Source organism: Brachyhypopomus gauderio, chromosome 16, assembly GCF_052324685.1.
Source record: "Brachyhypopomus gauderio isolate BG-103 chromosome 16, BGAUD_0.2, whole genome shotgun sequence".
Taxonomy (NCBI): domain Eukaryota; kingdom Metazoa; phylum Chordata; class Actinopteri; order Gymnotiformes; family Hypopomidae; genus Brachyhypopomus; species Brachyhypopomus gauderio.
In genome coordinates, this window is record NC_135226.1 from 7,188,423 (window position 1) to 7,212,432 (window position 24,010).

Genomic DNA, 24,010 nt, shown 5'->3' on the forward strand with positions numbered 1-24,010 from the left:
GTGTGTGTGTGTGTGTGTGTGCGTGTGTGTGTGTGTGTGTGTGTGTGTACATGCCTGGTCTCGTCACTTAAACCTCAGTGTGGGCAATCAGCTCGAACAAAAACGTCAGGTTCTGAAACCCCGTTGTCACGGAGGGATATTTCCCATGAGCCCTCAGTGCCACACATCCATGCCGTGCCCGTGTCTGCCAACTCCGACCGTCCTGAACAAGCTCCCACTTACAGGGGTAGAGGCGCCAAGGACATGTCTTCATCCTCATCCCTTATCCTCATCCTCGCTGCCGTTCCAGCGGCTAAACCATCTTAGATTCTTCAGCTATTTATAACGGCCTGATTCAACCCAAAACCCAGCAGTGTAAGCTTAGAACAGACAGAACTGTACCTCCTGTGCCATCCGCAGGGCCAGAAACGCTGCTTAGGAAGAAGGCTTCATTCTCTTATTTAAAAGGCCGAAATTATGATCATTAACTCATTAAACAGAGGCAAAAACAGGTCCATTAATTCCTCTCATCTTCTTATATTCGTATTTGGCAGAAGACCTTCTAGCTTCCGGGGGGATTACAGACAGACAAGAGAGGGACCGCCTTGTGTTTAGCTCACGTTTCAACCGCTCACAGCAGGGAACGGAGTGGGCTAATGAAACTCGGCCAAGACCCGTTTATTCAAGGGTTACATTCAGGTCATTTACACACGTACGTCTGAGAGCAGTGTGTGTGTGTGTGTGTGTGTGTGTGTGTGTGTGTGTGTGTGTGTGTGTGTGTGTGTGTGTGTGTGCGCTCAGCTACAATGTACAGAGCAGGTGCACGTGCTCACGCACAGGTCTTCGTGGTTGCCGGGCGAACAGAGGCACACGTCAGCTGTACTGCTATTGGTCACGTGCACCAATGTCGGTTAATATCTGTGTGTGTTGATACACAACGTGAGGAGCCAAACCCTCCAGTTGTGTATATTAGCAGAAGAGATTGGAGGAGCGATTGGAGGAGATGAAAGACTCTTTCTAAATCGAAATCGCTGGCATGCTCCAGAAATAGAGATCTGGGTACTTGGTACGTGATCCTGATAAAACCCACAAGGTCGCAGGTCGGTCAAATTTTCCTGGTCATCTAGACCGAAACACTGCCCCCCCCGACCCCACTCAGACTCCAGAGAGGTCACCTGAAACACTGCCCCCCCCACTCAGACTCCAGAGAGGTCACCTGAAACACTGCCCCCCCCCCCCCCCCCCCACTCAGACTCCAGAGAGGTCACCTGAAACACTGCCCCCCCCCCCACTCAGACTCCAGAGAGGTCACCTGAAACACTGCCCCCCCCCCACTCAGACTCCAGAGAGGTCACCTGAAACACTGCACCCCCCCCCACTCAGACTCCAGAGAGGTCACCTAATGCAGCCTTCAGCAGACTGTGCTCGTGGGATTAACCTACACGGACGTGACGTCACAAACAAACGAAGAAAACGTTTGATCCCAGCATTTTATTTGAATTTCGTAAGCATACATGACCTGTGGGATGATCGATACACACCTATTGATTTGTATGTTTTAAATTGTCTTAGAACTTCTGGTCTTCAATAACAAACGGTCCGGTGGCTTCAACAGTGTAAGTGGTTCTATAATGTGTGTTGAGATAAACTGCATACCTCTATGTGGTCCTGGGGGGTGAGAGCCTGAATGATGGGTTGATTTAATGAATCATTCTGAATGATTGGTTGATTTAATGAATCCCTCTATATGCCTGAGGCAGTTATTAAATGCACTGTAATGTAAAACTGGAGCAGGAGTGATAAGCTGTAAGTCTTTCTTCCACTATCATATTTTGGCAGATTCGATGCGATGACTTTGACCGCTTCAGTAAATGTCACAGATCGTAAATCCTTTGTGAGAGGCCCTAGTGCATGGGGCCACAGTGCCGAGAGTTAGACTGGCCGTCTGTGGGCGTCTGGGCATATGTGGCCGTCTGTGGCCGTGCAGAATTGCAGTGTTCAGCGCATCACACTGTTACGTGGAAATATTCAGTGGATTGAGTCACTTCGAAATGCGATTTAAAGCCGTGTAGTTGGCATTTCAAGATTCCTCTACATAGTTATTAGCAAATAAGACTGCACAGCTACCTACAGTTATATAACGTGCTTTTGGGAAGAACACATTTCCTCTGGCTCTGCTAGAATAGTGGGTAAAGTGTTCTCCAAACACCTGTAAAATGCGTTCTCAATCGCTGAGTAGCAATTCCACAGTGTTTCTGGCTTATAGCAACTCAGATAAAAATTGCAGGCTTGGATAAAGCACATCGTAATGTGTGATGCATTTCTAATATTTGTATACTCTGATATTCGTCTCGCACCAAAGCATTCTACATTCTGATATCTGAATTTTCTACTTTGAAAAGAGCAGGAAGATTTATTTCCCAAACGCATTTTCCATTTATTCTACTGCAACTTCCAGCAGGTACTTGACAGGTGGAGTTGATAATATTGGACTGATATACCTGGTTTTAATAAAATATGTACACTGTTTATGAATTATTCATTCATGGGGCTCATGAATAATGGATATTACCCAACACATATTTTATTAATAGGATTTTCTTAATTGAGTTGGTTTGAATAAAGCAAGGATTAATCTTGGGATGAATATTAATAAACCCAGAGCTGGCGTGCTGTCACTGGAATGCCAGGCCTGTAAAAGCCGTCGCAATCTTCTAGACAAAAATCAATTTCCAGAGTCTTTGGCAGATCGGCATACATTTGTAACAAACGATAATTGCACCTTATTAGAATAACTCTGGGCAATACACTGCCCGCTGGGTTCTGTCTCCACATGAGCCAATGTGAGGCTTCTGCTCCTAGCCTACAAACCCAGGCTTTGATTTGAATTTGTCATGGTAACAGCCCCATCTGCAAGCCCTGCTTTCGTGGTATTGAAGCCTAATTGAAAATTTCACCTTTAGGAAAGTTCCAGGAAGACACAAGTGTGGGGTGTGTGTGTATGTGTGTGTGTGTGTGTGTGTGTGTGTGTGTGTGTGTGTGTGTGAGTACGGGGTGTGTGTCCACCCCTCCTTCCTGTGCTTGAAGGCTTTTTTTTTATGTCACTCCCAATCCATTGTGTTTCTGACAGTCGATCGAGGAGTCTTTCCACGCCTGGCAACCTCATTTCGGTGGCAGGTGGCAAACAATTAGACGCAGCAATTTGGGCCGCGGCGGATGACATTAAAGCTCGCCGAGCCCTGAGTGCTACGTCGCGGCCCTGGTGGACAGCCCGTGTGAAAGCATTTCAAAAATAATACACTTTGCCGGAGCGACTCATTTTGTCCCGTCAGCCTCTATTAAGGCTCTGAGGGCTGAAGATGCCAGCAGGGGGAGAGGCGTCTACAGAAACCCCCCCGGTTTAATCTGCCATCAACGCCCTGGAGACCCTCCAGACCCCCCCCCCCCCCCCCCCCCACACACACACACACACACACACACACACACACACACACACACACACAGCACCTTTGCTATTCAACAGACGTCCTGCCTGTGTAACCCCCGGTCAGGTGCCTGTATTGTAACCAGGTCATTGTTCGACTCCTTTCCACAATCAGGACTAGCATTGTGTCTCATATTGATGACCCGTACAAAGCGGACACCCAGCACAACCAATCACTCGCCAGCTCACCGGCCTCACTAGCTCCTCAAATGTGGTTCGGTGTATGGCTGCAGGACATCTTTAAAGATACTTTCACAGGAATTATGTTATAACTTTTAATTCTTATATGCAACAAGACAAAAATAAATATCTCATCAAATAAAAACATTGTAAACATAAACAATATGTCAGTATTTCTCATTAACATTATTCAATGCAAAATAATTTTCCTTTACCATGTGCCTTACCAAGGGAAATTGGAAAATGTCTTACAAAACAAATGTAAAGAAATATTTAACATATTGCCTTATTCCAAAATGCATTGCTTTGCTCTCAGGAATCTGCAATGTCTCAGTGGCTTTTGCTATCAGAGAAGGTTTAATGTTGTTTAATGCAACAGACCATTACTGAAGTGCCATATCTTAGTTTACGGTGAGCTACAAACACTCAGTCTTTGCATGAGTCTCACAAAGAGACTAAACTAGGATTAGCGAAGGACAAATGTTTCCCTCTCTGAAATGGAGATGAATCGCTCTGTGATCTTATCTGGCCCTGAAACGTAAACACAACCCAAATGTTCCACTACGATTCAAAGACCTTTTCAAACACAGAAATACTTTGTGATAGGCAGTGCTGGGAGACCCAAAAGACTCACAGTTTGCTTCAGAATGAAAAATCATTACGGCTGCCCGTAGCGCTGAGCGGTAATGCAGGTATTCATCATGGTGTGACTGAGACGTATGGGTGCGGATGTGAGCTTCGAGAAGCGAAACGCTTACGCATTAAACACGCAAAGACGGAATCAAATCAGAAGCACTACTCTAATATTAACGATGGCAGGAAGAAATGAATCACAAACAAAACACTCTTAATGGCTTTCGTGGTAGTGGAAATGCTAAAATATGCTCTGCCACCTGGTGGGGAGGAGTATTATTGCGCCCTGCCCAGGCTGTAGCGTTTGACCTCAAAATACGTCCGTACCTGTCGAAGGAGTGGAACTGCATGGGCAGCGGGACCCTGGGCTCCCTCTTGGTGGTCGGGCGGTCGGGGTAGGGCGGAGGCTCGGGCCGGCCCTCGGCCGTCTCCACGGGCGACGCCACCAGACTCTTCAGGATCTCCTTCACGTTTATGCCCTTGCCGGATTGGCCGGACTGGCCGGACTGGGCGGAGCTGGACACGGAGACGGCTGGGGACACCTCGGCAAGGTTTTCCTGGGACCGGACCTCCGAGGACAGGGTGCAGAGCAGGCCACGCAGCCCGGCCGGCCCACCGGGGCACGCATCCGGGTCGGCCCCGTTCAGCACGCCAGACACCGGCTCCTCCCCGAGGCCCGAGTCCGAGTGAGGAAGGGAGGGTTCTGAATGTTGGGTCTCTCTGCTTCTGTCTGAGAAGGTCAATGGGTTCTCTGTAAAACACACACACACACACACACCTTGATAAAACAACAGCCTGCCACTAACTATTAAAATGCAGGGTTAATTCTGACCCAAAGCCTTGAGTTACAATATGTCAGATGCTTATCCATTCTCATAATATCATAACTCTACCATAAATTGACTAAAAATAGACACCACTAGTGTCCTACCACATGTTACATTTACAGGAATCACATACTTAACTGGAGTCCGTCTAGCAAAGAACAGCTGCTATCTCTCTTTAACCTGCACATATGCAAACCCATATAAGGCCTGCACGGAACTATGCAGATGTGACTCCGCCCCCAGGCCTCCCCACACACAAGTTGTTTCCCAGATGTGGCAGCATTCTGATGAATATTCATGAGGAGGATCTGTTGCAGTCTCTGCCACAGGCTGTCTGGGAAAACAGGCGGAGTGAGCAGGCGGCTCTGTGTGATCCTGTTTTCCTCTGCTGGATTACCTGCCTAATAGCTGCTGACCGTCAGTGCTGGAAATAGCAGCAGCAGGCGCTCTGACCCCTCTGACCCCTCTGACCCCTTCTCTAGCTTTGTCCATTTTTCTCTGTTCACCACACATACTCAAACACACATGCAAACACACACACACACAGACACTCTCACACAAACACACAAAAACATTCAAACATGCACACACACACACACACACACACACACTGGTCTTTTCTCCAACACACTCTCTACTGTCTTCCATTTAACCTGACCCTTTTATGTTGGTTTTAGAGGAATACTTTACTACCTCGTCTTTCGCAGCGTCTTAAAAAACACTTGATTAACCTACAAGTCCAATTCCAGTGTCCTGACCTCAGTCACGATCAGCTAAGAGAGGTTAGTTGGATCAAACAATCCACCAATCACAAACAAGACAAACAGATCCAACCCCTCACCTCCTTACACACACACAAACCATAAACACCCATGTACCCTACACTGCAGAAATCCAACAATTTCAGTATGTTGCTACTAAGCAATATGGGTTGCAATATATATTAAACCCAAGCAATATATTAAACCCAGATGGAACATTTAGGTGTGAAGTCGCAGTACAACATGCAGTGGACCCCATTACAGTAAAATACAAAAAATACATAAAATATAATAAACTCTAATGCACAAATATGGGGCAAAAAGCCCCAAATGTTTATATATGATAAAATGGGCAACGTTCACAGCTGTACTCAAAACAGCCCTTGCGAATATAGTGCCATCACACCATTATTGTGCACGTGTTCAAGGTTCAGAAGGATGGACGTGACCGAGACATGGTGCACCATTCTGGCTGGTGAACTGACACAATCTACATCTTTGTTTTCAGAAAGCACAGGAAACGGGAAGAACCTTATGCTAATAGACAGAACCTGGTCTTACTGAGCATGCTCAGTATGTAGTGCCAGGAGCTGGGATACTCTCTCTCTCTCACTTACTCACTCACTCACTCAATCTCTCTCTCTCCCTCTCTCTTTCTCTCTCTCTCTCTCTTTCTCTCTCTCCCTCTCTCTCTCTCACTTTCTCCTCTCTTTTGCTCTCTCTATCCCTCTAACACTTCTGCTTTCCTCCACTCATCCCTTCATCCACCTTATCATAAAGGTCTACTTCATGCCCACGTCTTTTTAAAAACATCTGACAAACCCGCAGGTCAAATTGCATTAGGGAATCTCTTCATATCGGATCTGACGTCCGCACGCAAATTCAGATGAGATAAGCTGGCTAGACCTGCTGTGAGATCATGAAATGTGAGCAATCATATTATACAGTAGTTGTGTCTACCAGCCTGCCCACATACAGCAGATAAACTTCACCTCGTGGGAACTGCAGAATATTTCTGGAAACACATTCTGGATCCATGTGAAAAAGTGCACGCACAGCAAACTGAAGAAACTAAACTCAGCTTTGTGGCTTGACCTGAAATGTACAGCAAGTTAAAATTTCGGTTGACCTGAAATTTAAAAGCAAGCTAAGGGTTCGGTTGACCTGAAACTCTGTATCAAAAATGGGCCAGCGGGAGGTTGTGAGTGTGACATGCACGACAGAAGAGACAGCAACGCTGGAACAGCACCTGTGCTCGTGGGGGAGTTGATTTCCTGCCGAATGCTCCTTCCCGATTGGCTGACGGCCCTGTCCATCTCCCGCTGCGGCTCCAGGATGTCCCGGTACTTGGACACCATAAGGACGGAGATGAAGTAGACGACAGCCAAGGCCAGGAACTGGGCCTGCTTCCCGTCGTCCTGCACAGCGCAGGACATGTCAGGCAAGCCACGCAGACAGCCTGCAGGGTTCGTTTCAAATCGTGGGTCTCTACTTGATCCCCCGAGTAAATTAAGACTGCCGAGCTTCTCAAAGCCGAGTTTGCAACCAGGTCAAATGTAAAAGCGTTTGATTAAGTACTCTTCACGCTCCAAGCATAACACCTTTCTGTCATCAAAGGAAGACTCTGAATATCACCAGGCATAAAACCACGACCAGGCCCAGAAATCATCAGAATAATCTAAACAGACATAACATAGGTGAGCACACGTCACCGTGGGTGTTTATTCTGCTCTGGTTTCACTTACAACGTCCCGGAAAACGACTGCACGCAGACGATTGATGTCCGCGTCCTGCAAGAGGCGGTCTGGGTCCTTGATGGGAGAAAGGTTCCCGGGGAAAATCTCCATGGACGTCTGGAGCAGGAGACATAAAACGGCGTCTGTCAGCAGGTGTCACTGTAGCTTAGGGAGGTTCTGTTAACACATTTATAGCAAGTGTGACCTCACACCAGACAGACAGACAGACAGATGGTAAACAGACGTCAGCAGGACTAAAACAAGATTAGATAACATATGTTACATAACATGGCAATAAACGAAACATTAAACAGAATACAACAAAATGGGGGAATAGGAACTCAACACTTTGATTAATAAGTAATAAGAGGTTAGCAAGCCGTGATGACTAGCAAACTGACATAAGTCAGTTTCTGTCTCTTGTAAACATGTGTAACTGAGAGGACACTGTATTGGCGAGCATGCTCAGTGGGGAAGTGGGAGGAGCTTAGAGGAATGAGGAAGAGGAGGGGAGGGGCCACCTTGCAGGCAGCTGCCACGCCCTGTAGGATCTCGGGGGTCTTTGCGCTGGACATTGAGCATTTCAGCCCCCTGTCCCACTGACGCTGCCGGCACTCTAAACAGCTCCTCACAGCCGCACAACACACTGAGAGAGAGAGAGAGAGAGAGAGAGAGAGAGAGAGAGAGAGGGAAAGGAGGGGGATTCATGCAAGTGGAACATCATGTGACCAAGCCACAGACACAAGCATATTATATAAAAATGACTTGTGAACAAAAGAGAGGAAGTCTTCATGCCCTAGGCCAGAGCATTGACACCCCCATGGTCTGAGCAGGGGTCTGCCTGCTTGTGAGCGCGGCCGGCAGTGAGTGTGTGTGTGTGCGTGTGTGTGTGTGTGTGTGTGTGTGCGTGCGTGTGTGTGTGTGTGTGTGTGCGTGTGTGTGTGTGTGTGTGTGTTTCTGATATTTAGACAGAAATCTGCCACTCAATGAATGCATGCATTCACATATCCACTCTCTCTCTCACACACACACACACACACACACACACACACACACTCACACACCGAGTCTGAGGCACTGGCGCATCAGGCCTCCTGAGGACATGTTCTTCTCTGCTTCGATCTCGCTGAAGTTAAGGGAGCTGGCGAACACCAGCACGTCCACCATAGACATGAGGCGGGTCAGGAAGGTGAGGGCCATCTCAGAGGTCATGCCCTGCGTCACCTCCATGCCTTCTAGCTCCGCCTGACACACACACACACACACACACACACACACGCACACACACACGCACACACACACATACACACACACACACACACACACACACACACACACACACACACACACACACACACACACACACACACACACACACACACACACACACATAGTCAACTCCCGACATTGGCAGGCACGCAGATGTAATGTAGCTTACGTTCGGCGATTTTAGTCATGTAAGACACACGGACAGACAGAAGTTCTGTAACACACGTGCGGAACATCAGGTCCAGTGATGGTGAGACGGCCTCGTACGATCACCCCTGCACTCGCGTTCTGTCTCACTCCTCTAACGTTTCAGCTCGGCATCCCCGCGTTTGCACGAAAGGGGCTTACAGACGGCCATCGATCAAAATTCTCTCAAAGAAACTGGCCCCAGATCAAGAAGAACTTGGCAGTCAGGAGAACAACAGGAACTTCTCCCCCGACTGACGTTCTCAGAGCCTCCAGCTGTGGCTCATTTCATGTCGTTATGTTGTTGCTGTTTTGGAGTAGATGCTATGGAAGTGGCCGTGTGTCTTTCTTCTCCGAGTCTAACGCTCGTTGTTTTCATTGTTCGTCGTCTCACACGGCGGCAGGATGCCAGACCGACACAGCGGGGAGCACGTTTAAAAAAATAAATAAGAGGAATTGAAGGGAACACAACAATCGAGAGAGCCAACCGCCACATCATTACGACCGCCCCCGAGCGGTAACCGCCACACATGTCAAGTGTTGCTGCGTGGGAAAGACTGTGAGGCGGAGTCTCAGCCAGAGCAGGAGGGGCGGAGACTAGAGTAGGAGGCGGAGCAATGGCTGTCCTGGGAAATGCGAGCTGTTTCAACTTGGGGACTGAACTCATCAGGGCAGAATGACTACAGTTCTGTGTGCTCGAGGCCCTCTCTACGGCTCTGTGTGCTCTACGCCCTCTCTACGGTTCTGTGTGCTCGAGGCCCTCTCTACGGTTCTGTGTGCTCGAGGCCCTCTCTACGGCTCTGTGTGCTCTACGCCCTCTCTACGGTTCTGTGTGCTCGAGGCCCTCTCTACGGTTCTGTGTGCTCGAGGCCCTCTCTACGGTTCTGTGTGCTCGAGGCCCTCTCTATGGTTCTGTGTGCTCGAGGCCTTCTCTACGGTTCTGTGTGCTCGAGGCCCTCTCTACGGTTCTGTGTGCTCTACGCCCTCTCTACGGTTCTGTGTGCTCGAGGCCCTCTCTACGGTTCTGTGTGCTCTACGCCCTCTCTACGGTTCTGTGTGCTCGAGGCCCTCTCTACGGTTCCCCACGCTCAAGACCTTCTGACCATTGTCTGCACTCCTTGGGTCAGCCAGCTACCTTTTCCCCCAGCAAACCAATGGGAGCAACACTTTAGAATTCAGTACACACCCTAAAGTGTGAAGGAGGCCACGCAGGCTGCCTACAAACACTTCCCGTGCCTGCAGGCTCATCTGTCAAACACTTACAAAACTTTTAATCAATTCCAACAGTTCCGGGAGTATTAAATCACCCAGCACAAAAAATAACGGGCCAATAACGGGCCCAAACAGACAGGTTTCCTTCTTCTTTCATCAAATGATGAAAATGAATGTGTTTTCTTCTGGGGATAACTGAGATCAAAACAATATAACGGCAGGTCAGAGTTAACGAGGGGTCTGTGTGTCAACTTTAATTTGTAAGAACTTATACGTATGCATGTAAAATATACATAAATGAACAACAATATACAATAAAAATGGAGAAAAGCATTTCAAAGATTTATCTGGTACTAACCTTGGAACTCTGCATGGTGAGCAAAATAAAAACGCACACGATTACACAGAAGATTTAAAAGAAAAACAGAACAAACAGTACATGACCATTTATTGGTTTTAATTACTCCATAGTGAATCATTATTAATTATTTTGAGGGAGAGATACTCGATTGCATGAAAGCATGAAAGCATTAAAACAAGCCTAAAAGGTAGTAAAATCTGCAGAGGTGTGATGTAGGCCAATCACCACAAGATGGCGCTAACACCACTTACAGTAGGCGAAGTGGCGGCAGAGAGCAGAGGGAGAATTCCTCCACAGGCGATGATGATGTTGTCCACCATCTGAGAGATGAGGTGAATGGTGTTGTGCACAAAGACGATATTCTCGTTGCTGTTCACAAAGTCCATGACTGACTTTGTAGAGTGGCTGCATGAGTAAGACAGAGTGAAAGACAATACAGAGAGAGAAAGACAACAGAGACAGAGAGACAGAGAAAGACAACAGAGAGAGAGAGAAAGACAACAGAGACAGAGAGACAGACAGAGAAAGACAACACAGAGAGAGAAAGACAACAGAGACAGAGAGACAGAGAAAGACAACAGAGACAGAGAGACAGAGAAAGACAACAGAGAGAGAGAGAAAGACAACAGAGACAGAGAGACAGACAGAGAAAGACAACACAGAGAGAGAAAGACAACAGAGACAGAGAAACAGAGAAAGACAACACAGAGAGAGAAAGACAACAGAGAGAGAGAAAGACAACCCAGAGAGAAAGGCAACAGACATAGACAGAGAAAGACAACACAGAGAGAAAGACAACACAGAGAGAGAAAGACAACACAGAGAGAGAGAAACCAAATTATTTCCTTTCTCATCCAATTGCGTTTTAATGTCCACCTATTCCACAATAGGCGTGACAACTGCATGTACAGCTGTTATTCCACTGTAATAACGACGTCTCACGTGTCACGTGAGTGTAGTGGGCGGGGCCGGGCGTACCTCCTCCAGACGTGCACGTCGGCCTCGAGGGCCAGCAGCAGGTCCATGAGCAGGCGCTGGTGCATACGGGACCATTTGAACTCTGGGATACGGAACATGGTGGTGCGCGGGCCCGGACTGAACTGCCGCCTCTGCTCCTCACTCACCAGCGAGGGCCGGAAGCTCACGTCTAGACGCACGTCCCGGGTTGCGGGCCCGCCCCCTCGTCCCGGAATGCCCTGCAGCCACAGGGACAGCCGGTTCAGGGGTCAGACACAAGACCACGTCACTGTGACCATTTCAGCCAATGTGTTATTGACTGCAGGGACTTCCGCCCTGTTAAGACCAACCCAGCTGTGTATTTTGAGAGGACAAAGTAACAGGCTTGATAGCATGAACGTGTCGTGGTACAATAATAACGTATCCATCACTTAGGCTTTTTCCCCGGTAAGTGTTCAGGTGGTTGAAAACACACCAGCGTTTTAATGTCTTTGGATGAAGCATTTCCAGAAGATGAGTATAATTGTACACCTCAGAAGAGGTGTAGACACCATCAGTTTAGTCCCCGTCAGTTTAAACGCCTCTCTCACTGTATGACGTCTTCCTGCCCCATAATGAGTCATAATTACATTTCCATCATCTTGGTGAAATGATTTACCTTCTTCCTAACACACCTTAAATGATCACATAAAGAGCCTAAACTTCATCTCAGCTGCATCTGTTTGCAAGAGCAAAGGTAATTCAAACTAGGGTTCACCTAGACAGGAAACACAGCAACACAGCAGTGTGTGGGGGGGGACACGTTGTCACTGAGAGAGAATGTCACTCTCTACACGATTTCCTCATGGAGAAAACACTCGTCTACGGCCACTGTGCTGCACCTGGAGCGGAAGATGGCGACTGACACGCCAACACTGCACATGTTTCTGCTACTGTTCCTACTACACGCAGGTGGATCAAGACCACGGACACACAACGGGTACAGTCAGACAAAACAGGTACAACTAGAGCAAACAGATTGCTTACAAAAGCAATAGGTTCACAACTTTGGTCAAACATGAAAAAAATAAACTGCAAGAAACCTTTTAAATGGTTCAAGAATTCAAAATAAAATTTAAAATAAATAAGGAGATGAAATAAGAGAAACAGCAATACATATGCGGCTAGTTTGCAAGCGCAGACATCACGCAGAGCACAAAGCATGTAACGGCCAGAAATATGTGTACTGTCTCTTTAAGGGAGCGAGTTGAGTGCGCATATGGAATATTGTTTTTTTAGCTTCCTGCCGTAGACCGAGTCAGACCACTGCTCTTTAATTTATTTCTGTAAGTAACGCATTAAATGAGCTTTGGACAACTCACCAGTTCATGTATGAACAGTGAAGTATTGCTGGAGCCCAGGATTATTTTGGTCAACCAGCAAATAAACGGACTAAGTGGAATAAAACCAGCGCGAGTATTAAGGTTGAACTAACTCCGAAAAGCAAGCAATACAAGCATAGAATTAGACTGAATAGATCTGTTTTTATGGATCGGTCACATTGTCCCCGATACCCGATCTAGAATCGGTGCATCCCTAATATTGACACATGTGCACGTTTTACTTTCAAGCTCCGCGCCCCCCCTGCAATAGCTCCGCGCTCCACCTAGGGGGCGCGCCCCCCACTTTGGGAACCACTGCATTATATTATATTGTGTTATTTTCCATAGCTTAATCTTTGAAGGTTTGAATAAAGATTAGTGTTATCTTTAGAAAACACCCACCTTACACCTACACACTGGCCACTTGGTTATCTGCACCTTATGTGCTACAGAAGTGTAATCACTGGCCGTAACACACCTGTTGCTACGCTCAGCCGCACGGCCCCCCCCACCCGGATCATCGGCGGTCGGATCCAGACAGGAAACAGCTGAGGTGGCGACCCGCGCACACCACGCCGTCAGCACTCCCATGGCAACGGGTGCTAAGCTGCCGTATGATTACCAGGCACAGCGGTGTTGCCGAGGATGGGGTTTCACGCACGTCGGCGTCACCGCCGGGCTCGGAGCGGTCGGCCATCTAAAAATACTCCCGCGGAGAGACGCAGAACGCCGTCGGAGGAGTCGGAGGATGACCAACGCTAGCGTGACACAGAAGCAAACGAGCTTCAGGCTCTTGTGATAGACCGACCGAGAGCCTCTTCAGAATACGGGCTTTGAGAAGGCAGCGGGCAGCACAGAAACACCGGATCACTTCGTCTATCGTTGCACAAGTGAAGAATAAACCACTTACGCTTACGAGTTATAAACTGGGTCAAAACCCAAAGGCCTTTAAGAGGAAATGAGAAAATGATACAACTGGTTAATAATAGCTGTGAGAGCTTCTCGGGCTCCGTTAATGCTGTGTGTGTGAGAGCTGGAAGATCTTTCTCAGAACAGACAATGAGACACAAGAAGTAACCAAGAGAATATGAATGTGTGTGTTGGGTCTGTTGCGCCTGTGGTGTGACTGTATTTGTTTTCTGTCTGGCTGTAGCCGTTATTACTGCAGATCACTACCTGTGTGGTGGAGGTGGTCTGGATCTTCTTCACCTCCTTGTCTTTGCCGTCGTCGGACCTCTCCGTGTCGGAGGCGGAGCCGGCCTGGTCAGGTCCGTTCCTCACCCCGGCGTGTGCCTCCGGATCTGGGGCCGTGGCCTCCGCCTTCTCTGGGCTTTTGGAAGCGCCGTTGTCCCGCGGCGTGGAGCCGAAAGGCCCGGCAGCGGGCCGAAGCTCAAACCGGTCTTCCTGGCCGGCTGAGCCGGATGTGGGCTCCAAGGATCCGGCCATGTGGTCCAGCTGCCCCAGGTCCCCGGCACCGGTGTGCACCTGCGGCCGCCCGCCGGGCAGGGATACCGGCTCGGACGCGGCCATCTCAGGCAGCAGGTCGGTGCTGCTGGCGAACAGGAAAGATCCGGCAGCAGCGTTCGTGTCTTTGTCCTCGGCCAGCGTGATCAGCGGCCCGGCGCCCTTCTGCTCCAGGCTGGGAACCAGCACGTTGTTCATGCTACCGCCCAGCTTCTCCACGGCCACCGAGTACACGTCGTCCAGGAGGGAGTCCACGCCCACCAGGCCGCCGGCTCCACCCACCACCCCCAGCGGCGGCTCGGGAGACAGGTCCATGTCCTCCAGCTTCACCTCCGTGGCCTCCACCTTCTCAGCCTTGATGTCCACCAGGAGGTCGTGAACCTCCACGCGAACCCCCGGGCCCACGCTCTGCTCCTCCTCGGACCCCTTGGCTTGGGTCAGGAGGTGGGCCTCCGGGTCGTCGGCCTCGCTCTCGGGCGTCTGTGTCTGGGAGTGGTCGTCCAGTTCCAGAGAGCCCTTGATGGTGGAGGTCTGGGCGGAGAGGCCGGAGATGGTGCTCACCTGGCCTTTCTTCCCTTTCTTGATGTTCTCCTCCTCCTGACGCTGGTATTCCTCATACATCTTGGCCAAGTATTCCTTATGGGCCTCGTACGTCACCTGTCACGGCGACGGAAACAGATGGCCATTCATTATCCGACGCTAAATCACAATTTATAAACTTTACTGAATGATCAACGTAGCAGATAATGCTGACTAACTATGAGGGAATAATGAGTGGAAACCGTCATCCTAACACATTAGGGTCATGCAGTTCCGCTTTACGTCCAGCAGAGGGTGCAGACTTTCTTTTCTTTTCGTTTTTTTTCTTTTGTTTGATAACCCGGGGGGAGCAGGCACTCACTTTGGAGTGTGCTATGGAGAGGGTGTCCACCCACACGCGCCAGCCGCCCCACTCGTGCTTGATGGCGTGGTACAGAAGGATGCGGAAGATGTTGTAGACCATCTCCGTGACCCTCTGCTCCTCTGGGTTCTTGGGGTTGATGTAACCCAGAGAAAACATCCAGTCCTGCCACACGGAGCACTGGAGAAGACATCTGTCATGGAGAGAAGATTCAGAACCATGACATCCACTTCCACCGAGTGCATGGGGCAACGAGGCACTGAGGTAGGCACCTGTACATGGACCTGGCGTTAGTAAACATTCGTCATATAAATAAACTGTAAAGATTGTTTATGTAGGTGTTTGGTGAATTTGGGAGAAAACATCTGTGTGTCACTGAAGTTCTGTGGAAGTAACGGCATCATTGTAGAATCTCTCATAATGACAGATGCTGATTAAATGCCATAACCACCATCAGTGCGCATATCTGGTGACTGACAGACTGTTTGACATCTGACAGTCTAAAGAACAGCGAGCTAGACACAGCTGTCACAGGGATCATCACTGGTTGTGACATACCCAGGGATACTAGACTGTGTGTGTGTGTGTGTGTGTGTGTGAGAGAGAGAGAGAGAGAGAGAGAGAGAGAGTTTGCTTGTGTGTGTGTGTGTGTGTGTGTGTGTGTGTGTGAGAGACTGAAACATTTGTTCAAAGTGAAACATTCTGCAAATTCAAGGAGGATTGTGCATTGTGGGGCAGCCCAGTAAACATGGGCCATCAGGTGAGAACACTGCCCCCACCTGGCCCCGTCCCTTATTTAGAGCCATTCATCAGGTAGCTAACTGTTGCAGGCAGGGATGGAGGCGGGGAGTGGGAGGGGTTAAGCTGTAGGCGGGGACAGAGGTGGGGAGGGGGAGGGGTTAAGATGTAGGTGGGGACGGAGGCGGGGAGGGGGAAGGGTTAGGCTGTAGGCGGGAACGGAGGCGGGGAGGGGGAGGGGTTAGGCTGTAGGCGGGGCCAGAGGCAGGGAGGGGGAGGGGTTAGGCTGTAGCCAGGGATGGAGGCGGGGAGGGGGAGGGGTTAGGTTGTAGGCGGGGCCAGAGGCAGGGAGGGGGAGGGGTTAGGTTGTAGGCGGGGACAGAGGTGGGGAGGGGGAGGGGTTAGGCTGTAGGCGGGGATGGAGGCGGGGAGGGGGAGGGGTTAGGCTGTAGGCGGGGCCGGAGGCAGGGAGGGGTTAGGCTGTAGGCGGGGCCAGAGGCGGGGAGGGGGAGGGGCTAGGCTGTAGGCGGGACGGAGGTGGGGAGGGGGAGGGGTTAGGCTGTAGGCGGGACGGAGGTGGGGAGGGGGAGGGGTTAGGCTGTAGGCGGGGCCGGAGGCGGGGAGGGGTTAGGCTGTAGGCGGGGCCAGAGGCGGGGAGGGGGAGGGCTCAGGCTGTAGGCGAGGCCGGATGCGGGGAGGGGGAGGGGTTAGGCTGTAGGCGGGGCCGGAGGCAGGGAGGGGTTAGGCTGTAGGCGGGACGGAGGTGGGGAGGGGGAGGGGCTAGGCTGTAGGCGGGGCCAGAGGCGGGGAGGGGGAGGGCTTAGGCTGTAGCCGAGGCCGGATGCGGGGAGGGGGAGGGGTTAGGCTGTGGGCGGGGCCGATCCCTCACCGTCTGTTCTCGCGGCTGTTGCTGAAGAGTTTGATCATGTCGGAGAGGAAGAGACGCCGCACCTCCATCAGCTCGGCGCCGGGCGCCGCGTTCTTCAACAGGGTGGCCACCACCTTCAGGATCACTGACAAACACCAATAGAAATGTGCCAGCTAAACACGTGGGCCAATCAAATCAGAGCGTTTCGGAAGCGACCACATGGGAGCCAGTCAGAGTGTGTAATTCGACACGTTTGAACAGAACAGAACGTCACAGGTAGGCACGAAGGTGAGAGGGGGCGGGGCTTACTCGGGTTCTGAATCTTGACGCTGGAGTCCGGTTCAGGATGGGGCTTATGAACAACCTGTGTGCACACCTGCTCTGTCAGAATCTAAAAGAAGTCAAAGAAAATACGTCAGTACACCAGTACCATGCAGAAGACTCGTGCTGAGTGAATATTAACCTTACATTACTGGTGAGGTAATAAATACATCAAAGTATTGTAGTACGAGTACAAAGTAGACGTACAAAGTAGTACGTCTAGTTCCCCTACACAAAACACCTAGACTACACCTAGACTACACCTAGACTACACAAGGCGCAGTAAACCACACACACAGGACAAGATACAATACCTCATACAGGGTGTTGTATGTAGTCACTGACAATGTGTTGGTGTGTAGCATGAGTCTCTCGCCCAGAAGTGTGAATAGACTGTGAGTGTGCATGACTTCCACCTTTCTCCTGCAGAAACACACACACACACACACACACACACACACACACACACACACACACACACACACACACACACACACACACACACACACACACACACACAGAGTGTGAAGCCAGTAGAAAGAAGCTGAGATAGCTGTTCGGTTTGGCATCTCCGCCACAGTGTCAGGTAACATCACTTTTTTTCGCAGTGACACGCAGTAACAGATCGCTCGCCCAGCTACAGACACCGCTCAGCGACGCTGGGGCGGGGGAAGCGTTCGCCGTGACAACGTACCCAACATCCCATCACTCAGGTGATCTGGCACGATGCTGCGGGAATCCTCGCGCGGCCCGACACACGCCTCGCGGGCACGCGCCAGACAAATGGCCGTCGTTCCTTAACATGCCACCACGGCTCTGAACTCACTCCGGAGGCTTCAAACACAACCTCACTGATCACCACGGAAACGGGAGTAAACAGGCCGAAAGATGATTCATTGTGGCCCCCAGCTAACTGCTGCGGAAGCTTTGCAGCCCAAATGACGATGTACCACTAGCTTTAAAGCTTTAAAACGAACCTCCTGAGGGATTTCAAGGGTTTTTATTCACTTTAAACTTCTAAGGTCCAGAGTTATTCTTTGTGTGGTTCTTTGTACGAGTTCGCTTTAATAACTGTCTCTTGCATTGTATTAGACCTCGGGGATTCACCGTATTTGTATGTTGATTTAAAGCACATCCAATCCATCTGAACAATTAGTTTCCTTGACATATTTTACAAAATGAGACAATCTAGCCAAAAATCAACCTTTAGCTCGAAATCTCACAGGCATTCAGCACCGCCCCCCCCTCCTCCACACACCCACACACACGCACACACACGCACACACACACACACACACACACACACACACACACACACACACACAAGCTGCTCTCTCTCCCTCTCTCCATCACGCACTCATATGCACACACAAACACACACACACACACACACACATAAGCTGCCATCTCTCTCTTTCCATCATGCACTCATATGTGCGCACAAACACACACACACACACATAAGCTGCCATCTCTCTCTTTCCATCATGCACTCATATGTGCGCACAAACACACACACACTCACACACACACACACACACACACACACACACACACACACACACACACACACACACAATCACACACACACATACACACACACACACACACACACACACACACACACAACACGCTGCTGTCTCTCCCTCTCTCCATCACGCACTCATATGCACACGCACACACCTCTCCAACCTCTCCATTTTGTCTTATTTCTTATTCATCGAGCTTCAAGGGTCCAATCATAATCCCACCCGTTGCCTAGAGCGCCGGGGAGGTCTGCTGAATGCAGATAGAGGCGGGAACAGTCCCACCGGGCTGGACTGCAAACCGCACAGCACGTGGTCAAGGGCCAAGTCCACTCCAGGCTCAACAGCGCTTAGCAAAGGGGGCGTGGGGAGCTACTCTCATTATTAGCTGCTCCCGTGAAATCCTGTTATTCCTTAGGATCATGGGAAACCCAAAGTGATATAAAGACTAGTGAATGTGTAAAAAAAATACAAAATCATCACTTTTCACTGTACGTGATTGGAAAAGATTTCTGAACATGGAATGTTGACTCACTTGTGGCCCAAATGCTTGAGGAAGTAGCCCAGAACCTTCAGCGCCTGAACACGAATGCTCTCGCTCTTGGAAGCCAGCAGCTTGAAGACCACTCTGAGGAGATGAGGAGAAGGAGCGATAACCAACGAAAAACACAACGCCGTTTAAAAAGGTTCTGACTGCACAATCATGCAGATGTGAGGGGAGGAGTCTCGGGGTTCAGCGGAGATCACGGCCGCAGATTAAGGATCGTCACTTGGATGGAAAGTGTCAGATGAGATCAGAGTAATGCGCTTAACACAGAGCAGCGGTGACGGCGTGAGGTTGTTTCATCACGGCAATGCCGGCTAATACGTGCAGAACCCGCCGTTCCACCGGGGGGGGGGGGGGGGGGGGATAACTTCATCAAATCCCTCCACATTTCATTATCCAGACACGCGGGACAAAGGCCCGATTCTGCTTGTCGGGAGTGAAAATAAATATGCAAATGTGCGAACATTCATATGCAGATGAGGCTGAATAATTGCATGTGTTGGCGTGGGCGCGCCGGGCGGGGTCGGGAGCGGACGGCAGGCGGCGCGGATCGGCCCGAGGTGGCTCACCGGATGCCGTTCCTCTGATCGAAGGCCGGAACCATGGAGGCCGGGTGCTCGGACATGAGGGCCACCAGCAGCTGAAGCACATCGTGGAGGTTCTCGTCCTGCGGGTCGGTGCGTTCAACACCCGAGCGCTACATTTAGTATTCCACGCCAATTGCGCCACGTGGAATACACAAGCAGTACCACTGAACTACTGAAAGCCGTCGATCTTAAAGGAGTCAGAACTATGGTGCGACTTCATAGTGTTGACCTGGGAAGAAAATTGCTCCAGGCCTGCGGAGACATCTCTGAGATGTAGTGTACGTCAACTACTTTGGCAGAGTGGTTTGGTGACTTGTCTGCTCACCCACCTCGTGCATGGTCAGCAGATAATTCTGAATGCTCTGCAGTTCGTCCTCCTTAATGCCACGATCCTATTGGAGAAGAGGCAGAAGAAAGTGTCAACTCCAGATTTTAGCCACTGTTGGATTTTCATTTTGTACGTCCACGTTGTGTACCCGCACGTTACATTATTGCTCAGTCTTTCACCCATTGTGGTCAACGAATTTAAGAGGCGCCGATTAAAAGCTCCGGCACCCATTACGGAATGATCGGGGGGGCAGAACGAACGTCTGTTCGTGCAGACTTTGAATGGCGGCACGTTCGCCTTGTTGTGTACAAATGTGTCGACAAAGTCCATCATAAATCAGTGAATCGGTCACACAAGCAGACACGGCAGAGCCGGTCGCTGGTTGCAACCTTCGCTGAATTGCTTGAGCTCGGCGCAGAACAATTTCAGGGCCCAGTGTGATATCGGAAGGCGAGAGAGTTCGTGACTCGTGTGAAATGAAAGGGTGCGGCGCGCGTGACGGCGTGTGTGTGACGCGTGTGTGTGGCGTGTGTGTGGCGAGTGTGACGGCACGATACCTCAGCCGCACGCAGCAGAAGGAAGCGCGTGAGGTATCTCACCTTTAGTATTAGCTGCTTGAGAAACAGCAGCATGAAGGCCCTCAGCGAGACGATCTCCTTCTGGGTCGGCCGGGGGCCGTCTGTAAACGCACACGCCACAAATAGCTGTCAAAACACATGCCACATGGGACAGATGCTTAAATATCACGTTTCTATTTCCCCATGTTCCCGCCGAGACAGCATCGTCTTCGTTAAGGGAAAGAGAAACACCTTTAATTGTCATTCTGACCTGAGGCGTCACAGCTCGGAAGTTTGTAGGTCGCCCAACTGGGGTCTGGTGTACTCCCTACTCTTTTCCCTAACCGAGTGTGTACACGTAACACCTGACAAGCAAGGTGTGTGCGGAGGGTTCATTCAAAGAGTGAACACTTCCCCTCATCCCGTTCCCTCTGAACTCCATATCTGTGGGTGTGCAGGCGTAGGGACGGGAGGTCCTCACATCCGGACTGAGGCTGATTAACTGTCATATTCCCAGATGAACCTGTGACTGAGAGGCAGAGATATGGTTTGTTTCAGGACTGTCTTTCACCATTAGCCTCACTGTTCTCTTTGAGTTTTTGACTGTGCGAGAGAATACAAGCTGCCAATCTACAGACTGAAGGAAGTCGATACCACATGCTGATTATTCATGAGGCCGACACGGAGAGTGAATGCAAGACATCAACCCAAATTTGTTATTTGATAAAACAAAACGAAAAACCACAACAAAAAAATGCCACTAAATTAAATATGGGGGAATCCATAAATTAATCTCCCTTGGAGTTTGCTGCAAGTGCTATGAAGTGCTGGTTAAATTATTCCTGTAGTTCTAGTCTGTGGTGTATTCAGCTGTGAGTGACTTTCTGCAGCAGTACCGGTGAAACCCCCTCCAGTCTGATTACACTCTCTACACACGTACCCACCCACCACCAAAGCTCCGCCTCTTCCCAGTGGCATCTCACTTCTCCGAAACATTTGATTTGCTGTAATCAAATGTAGATGGTCAGTCAGCCAATCCCAAGTGTATGCTGGTTCTCTAACATTAATGAAACCATTTATTCCAGTTTATTGATTGAGAAATGAGTCAATCAACTCAAGGAAGAGACCTAGACAGCACAGCCTGTCTTCAGCTAATACAAAGCACGGGGTCCAAGACGAAGGGTGTGTTTATGAAAGCACGAAAGTGGACAATGAAAACGTTACATGTTTGCCTTAACCACTCCTCTCGCCCATGAAATGAACACCCACTTCTGGCAACTTCTGGCATTTGCAATTAGGAACTTCAAGCATATTTTCAATAGTTAATCGATGTTCCCACTCATAGCCTTGATTCACAGGCCCATTGGTTTGAAGCAAAAACAAATATTTGCACAGAACTGTTATGCAAATAGAGTTATCAGGGTGTATCTAGGAGAGCCCAGAGTGAGACACTGAATGTGTATGTTAATGCATTCCATTTAAATATGCGTTAATGAAGTGTGGGGTGGGGCTACAGTTAATGTACCCATTCTAGGGACATCACTTCATCCTGAATCGCTAGTTTCTTCAAGGTGGATGAATTTAAACGGTAAAACACATGACTGCACAATGTGGAATATATATATTTAATTATACACACACACACACACACACACACACACACACACACACACACACACAAAGTTTTCTCTCTCACAGGACACTCTCATAGGCTTTGATGTAAATCACAGTGCTGGTGGGCTATGCTGCCCAGACTTAAAAGCCTATACGATTAAACAGTGATTCTGTGTACAAGTGATGCATGTCCTTAATTTAAAGATTCAGTTGAGTACCAGGAACCTTCAAGAATGAGTGAGAGAGAGAGAGAGAGAGAGAGAGAGAGAGAGAGAGAGAGAGACTTCATTTCCGGACAGAACTGTCACTCTTGTCTGAAACACGTCTTGCTTTCTGGGTCTAATTGAACACTTCATTATGTCTCAGCGCTGTCTGTTCCCTTAAGCAGCCTTAGAGAGAAAGACAACGGGGACAGCAGCGTCTGATGAATTAAAGACAAATCAGTGCAAACCAGCCCAATCATGGAGTCACCTACTCAACAAAGGAGGGATAAATTCCTCTACCTATTTCATCAAGACTTCATTTAGCGTTGCCTCCCCTGTGTAACCACCAGATGTGTGTGTGTGTGTGTGTGTGAGTGTGAGTGTACAATCAGACTCATGCTATCTGGTCTTTATCTCCTGACTCCCTGGTTTGCATGTCTCTTCTTCTCTGATTGTATCTGCATGGTGTAAATGAGATCTGAGGGCGGGCCACTCCCAGCACTGAGCTGCAGAAGGAGCACAACTCCACCAGGGGGCGCCATCCATCAGTCCCCCCTACCCTCTGTGCTCTACGTATTCACTGTGAAAACGCACACTGCACTGATCAGATCATTACAACCTCCGCAAATACTGCAGACCCGTTTATCTTAATCATCAGTTCCTCTCTTCCAGAAAACGGGGAAGAATTCACTCTCATACCACTGTGGCACAACACAGAGGCCTCAGTGCACATTCTCCCTTCCAGTGGGCTTTGCTCTGCAGACTATCTTGGTACATGCTAATCGCTGCTTGAGACTAGTTTAGAGTTTGTCCTGTTTCTAAAGCCAGGGTGGACGAGATACTCTCCCGAGACCCTTTTAACCCTCTTGGTAGCTTAGCAAACAACAGTAATGCTCAAAAATAGTAGCGCTGAAAATTCTGATTCCAAAATGAGGGGCTTATTTGTGGAGACAATGAAATATGCAGCAGGAGAAAAAGCTCAAGTCTTGCTGTGAGGGAGAGAGAGAGAGAGAGAAGGAGAGAGAGGGGTCACAAAAAGAGTAGCAGACAAGGTGAGGAAAGGAATGCGGCTTGCTTCAGTCTGAGGGGATAATGTCACTTTCAAGAAGAGCAGAGTGTGAAAATGTGGGTTTAGTGGGAGATAGGGACCAGGAGACTGGCCGCCAGGGGGCGCTAGCAAGCCAGGTGAAACTTTGCTGTTTAAGGCTTGTCCAAGCTTATGAGGGTGTGTTTGTGTGTGTGTTTTCACATTTTCCTATTGAGCTTCTATCCACGTGAGTGGCAACCCTCACAAGGCTTCTAACGTGTGAAACAAAGTTATGTTTATACAAGAAAAGGACGTTAAGACAGGACGTGCCCGTGTTCAGCTCATTTTGTGATACTGTGAATCAATACATACATACATAACCA

At 49.5% G+C, this 24,010-nt stretch overlaps 1 protein-coding gene across 5 annotated transcripts in view; it reads right to left on the minus strand.

The window, feature by feature from the left end:
- The window catches only part of LOC143478097 (neurobeachin-like), a 203,905-nt gene that overhangs the window by 109,929 nt on the left and 69,966 nt on the right, over positions 1-24,010 (minus strand). For all 5 annotated transcript variants that reach the window (XM_076977033.1, XM_076977034.1, XM_076977036.1 and 2 more), the window contains exons 14-29: positions 20,826-20,905; positions 20,228-20,290; positions 19,881-19,978; positions 19,300-19,392; positions 17,553-17,661; positions 17,227-17,308; positions 16,939-17,062; positions 15,312-15,504; positions 14,123-15,067; positions 11,607-11,824; positions 10,880-11,033; positions 8,665-8,845; positions 8,122-8,246; positions 7,610-7,717; positions 7,114-7,282; positions 4,604-5,027 (exon numbers count right to left, since the gene is read on the minus strand). In XM_076977033.1, coding sequence (XP_076833148.1) covers positions 4,604-5,027; positions 7,114-7,282; positions 7,610-7,717; positions 8,122-8,246; positions 8,665-8,845; positions 10,880-11,033; positions 11,607-11,824; positions 14,123-15,067; positions 15,312-15,504; positions 16,939-17,062; positions 17,227-17,308; positions 17,553-17,661; positions 19,300-19,392; positions 19,881-19,978; positions 20,228-20,290; positions 20,826-20,905 — 3,166 coding nt within the window. The remainder of the gene's footprint in view (positions 1-4,603; positions 5,028-7,113; positions 7,283-7,609; positions 7,718-8,121; positions 8,247-8,664; positions 8,846-10,879; positions 11,034-11,606; positions 11,825-14,122; positions 15,068-15,311; positions 15,505-16,938; positions 17,063-17,226; positions 17,309-17,552; positions 17,662-19,299; positions 19,393-19,880; positions 19,979-20,227; positions 20,291-20,825; positions 20,906-24,010) is intronic.